Genomic DNA, 3059 nt, shown 5'->3' with positions numbered 1-3059 from the left:
AGACGGCGGCCGGCCGGGCGCCCAGCGGCAGCCCCAGGGGCCGGATGGGGCTGACGAAGCCGGTCTGCACGGCCTGGTCGCGGCGAGCCGGGCCCCGCCGGCCCTGCTTACCCTCCTCCAGCGCCTGCTGCAGCTGCTTCTCCAGCAGCCGGTTCCGGCGCTCCAGCTCGTGCACCTTGGCCAGGAAGCAGCGGAACCGGAGGTTCAGGGTCTTGAGCACGTTGATGTTGGAGCCCAGGTCGTTGCGGAGTGCCATGGCTGCGGGGGGCGCCGGGCCCGGTCCCGGCGGCGAGTAGGCGGCGGGGCTGGCCGGGGCGAGCGGCGCCGGGGCCAAGTCCCCACCCCCGGCGAACTGGTCGCCTCCCAGAGGGTCCCCCACAGGCGCGGTCAGGCCCTGCTGCTCTTGCTGCAGGAGGAAGAGGTTGGGGCCGAATAACGGATTCATGGCTGCGCCTTCTGCTGGGAGATGGAGACCGGTGCAGGAACAGGGATGGAGGGCGAGCGGGAAGAGCCAATGAGGCGCCCGCGGGACACGGTCGGCCAATCAGACGGCCCGGCGCAGGGACAGCGGCCGGGGGCGGGCCGAGAGGAGGCGGGCGCGAGGACCCGGTTGGAGGCTGGGCCCTGCACCTTTCCGGGTCTGAGGCCGCCGGCGCAGGAGGGAGGGCCTGAAGCCATCCAGGGCGGCATTAAAACCCAGCACCTCCAGTACGCCACCGGCTCTGGGGCGGAAAGCCCATCTTCCCTACACCTCCACTAATTACGCTGCCCTTCCCAGAGTCCAAACACCCTAGCTCTGACCCCTCGGCCCTCGTTCCGAGGAGACCCAGTGATCTCAGGAGCCTGAAAACAGCCGGATTTCTCAGTAGTACGACTCTTCCTCTACAGAGGACTCCAGTCCCACCTTCCCACCTCTACCCTTACAGCAGCAAAGACAATACCTGGTTCCCACAAAAAAAAAAAAAAAAAAAAAAAAAAACCACAATGGCCAGAGGTTGTAAAACGTGTATTAAATTTCATGTGTATGCAGTGGGGAAGCAATCCTCGCAGAGGTAAGACTTCCAACCCAGTGACAATGTCAGTGAGCCACCCCAGTCTACTTTTCATCCACCCATCTAAGACAAAAGTGGCTGGCTGTTGCCCCTGGACTGAGATTTCCTCCTTTTTGCTGGTGGGGGCCGGCTGGAACTGAGGGGGGACACAGTGGGAATCTGAGGTCCCTTCGGGGTGCCATTCTGCTTCTGAAAGGCAGCTTTCTGGAAAGGCTGCTTTGGCAACTGCTGCTTTACCTTCTCTGCCCCTTTGGCCTTCCCAAGGGGCTGATCACAGTCCTTAGGCATGGGGGTGGCCTGGGAATTGGAGATGGACAGCACAGCAGTTGTTCCTGTGTCTGTGCCCTTGGGAGGGGCATTCTGCTTCAGGAAGGCAACTTTCTTGGAGGACTGCAATTTAGATGACTGTGGCTTTAGCTTCCCAGTCACCTTTGGTTCCCCAATCACTTCAGCTTTTTCAGCTGGTTGAGTGCTACCCTGGCACTTAGAGGAAGCTTGGGCCTTTGTGATAGAAGGTATAGTGGACAATTCTGAGTCTGCCCCTTTGGAGATGCCATTCAGCTTCTGGAAAGAGGCCTTCTTGGGATGTTGCTGTTTTTTCTGCAATTGCTGCTTGGCCTTTGCAGCCCCTTTGGCCTTCTTAGCGGACTGGCTGCTGTTCTCAGATGTGAGGATGACCTGACCCTTCAGGTCATGCAAGTCTAGGTTTGTAGGGGTGGCTGTTGCAGAATTTCCTGGGATTAAAATTAAACACATAGTTTAAGAAAATGGGCCACATCAATAAATGGTCTTGGATCTTAGTGGAGGAGACAAGCAGAGGTTACTGAAACATGGGAATTGTCATCTGTTGGCCAAGTGTTCCACCAGTACGGACAGTACCTAAGAGCAGATTACCTAGATTCATATTCCTTATTATCACCTGGCCTTTACTCAAATCTTATCTGAACTGTGTACTGAGAAAGGATCACAGCCTATCCTTGGGCCCAAAATGATTTTACAGGAAGCTACACCCCTGTGCAGATAGCACGTAACAAGACACTCTAAGGAAGAGGTGGGTCCCAGGGTCTTCTGAATAAACTTGAAGCACTGAGCTTTATTTTTTGTAATCAGAAAAGACTTTTTATCCACATGAATTTTGACAAAATGAAGGAAAATAAAGCACATTCTCAACAACTAGAAACAAGCTAATAAGATATCAGTGATGACCAACATATCAAATATGTACTTAAGTTACAGCAAACTTTGCTACTTAAGTTTTCTTGTTCTACATTAACACGCAGATGTGACTTTTGTAAGGAGCATCATTTAGAAAGAAAAAACGTCAAATCAAAATGTTAAATCATGCAGTTTGTATTCAGAGAAGCTCTTTTCTCCCTCTTCCAACTAAACCCAGGATTATGTCCAAGCATGCAGAGCTCTCAAGCCTGTTTCAGAAAACCCCACCCTTCCCCTTAACAACCAGGACAGACTCCAAGATGGTTGAGAAAACGATCTGCAATTCCTGTGATGGGCTCAGAGAACTGCTGATAGTTCTGTGGAGCCCTGTGCCAACCCAGTGCCAAGAATGCTGGGGCAGCAGAGGTATATTATCAACCCTGGGCCAAGAAGGAAAAGAAACCACAACCCACATTTGGAATGCATTTAATGCAGAACAACTGCAGCCACTAGACAGAACAAAGGAAAAGGCCCCTGTCCGTGTGAACACTTTAACCTATTCAAATAGAGTCCAGGGCTCAAGAACAATCCTAGTTGGGATGAAAGGAGTCTCTCATACAAGCATGCAAAAAAGGGCCTTCAAAAAGATCATGGAGGGCCGACCCTGTGGCTCACTCAGGAGACTGTGGCGCTGGGAGCGCCGAGGCCGCGGGTTCGGATCCTATATAGGGATGGCTGGGTGTGGTGCGGGCAACACCAAGCCAAGGGTTGCGATCCCCTTACTAGTCAAAAAAAAAAAAAAAAAAAAAAAAAGTTCATGGAAAGATTTTTTTTTTTTTGTGACTGGTAAGG

At 52.7% G+C, this 3059-nt stretch overlaps 2 protein-coding genes across 4 annotated transcripts in view; both read right to left on the bottom strand.

Moving 5' to 3' along the window:
* The window catches only part of IFFO1 (intermediate filament family orphan 1), a 13670-nt gene extending 13225 nt beyond the window's left edge, over positions 1-445 (bottom strand). For all 3 annotated transcript variants that reach the window (XM_008584843.1, XM_008584845.1, XM_008584844.1), the window contains exon 1: positions 3-445. In XM_008584843.1, coding sequence (XP_008583065.1) covers positions 3-445 — 443 coding nt within the window. The remainder of the gene's footprint in view (positions 1-2) is intronic.
* A 542-nt stretch (positions 446-987) lies between these two features.
* The window catches only part of NOP2 (NOP2 nucleolar protein), a 9603-nt gene continuing 7531 nt past the window's right edge, over positions 988-3059 (bottom strand). Inside the window, exon 15 of the mRNA XM_008584842.1 lies at positions 988-1786. Coding sequence (XP_008583064.1) covers positions 1116-1786 — 671 coding nt within the window. The 3' untranslated portion in view covers positions 988-1115. The remainder of the gene's footprint in view (positions 1787-3059) is intronic.

The sequence above is a fragment of the Galeopterus variegatus genome, unplaced genomic scaffold (assembly GCF_000696425.1).
Source record: "Galeopterus variegatus unplaced genomic scaffold, G_variegatus-3.0.2 Scaffold3382, whole genome shotgun sequence".
Taxonomy (NCBI): domain Eukaryota; kingdom Metazoa; phylum Chordata; class Mammalia; order Dermoptera; family Cynocephalidae; genus Galeopterus; species Galeopterus variegatus.
Note: the sequence above shows the minus strand (reverse complement) of the source record. Positions and strands in the feature narration are given on the sequence as shown.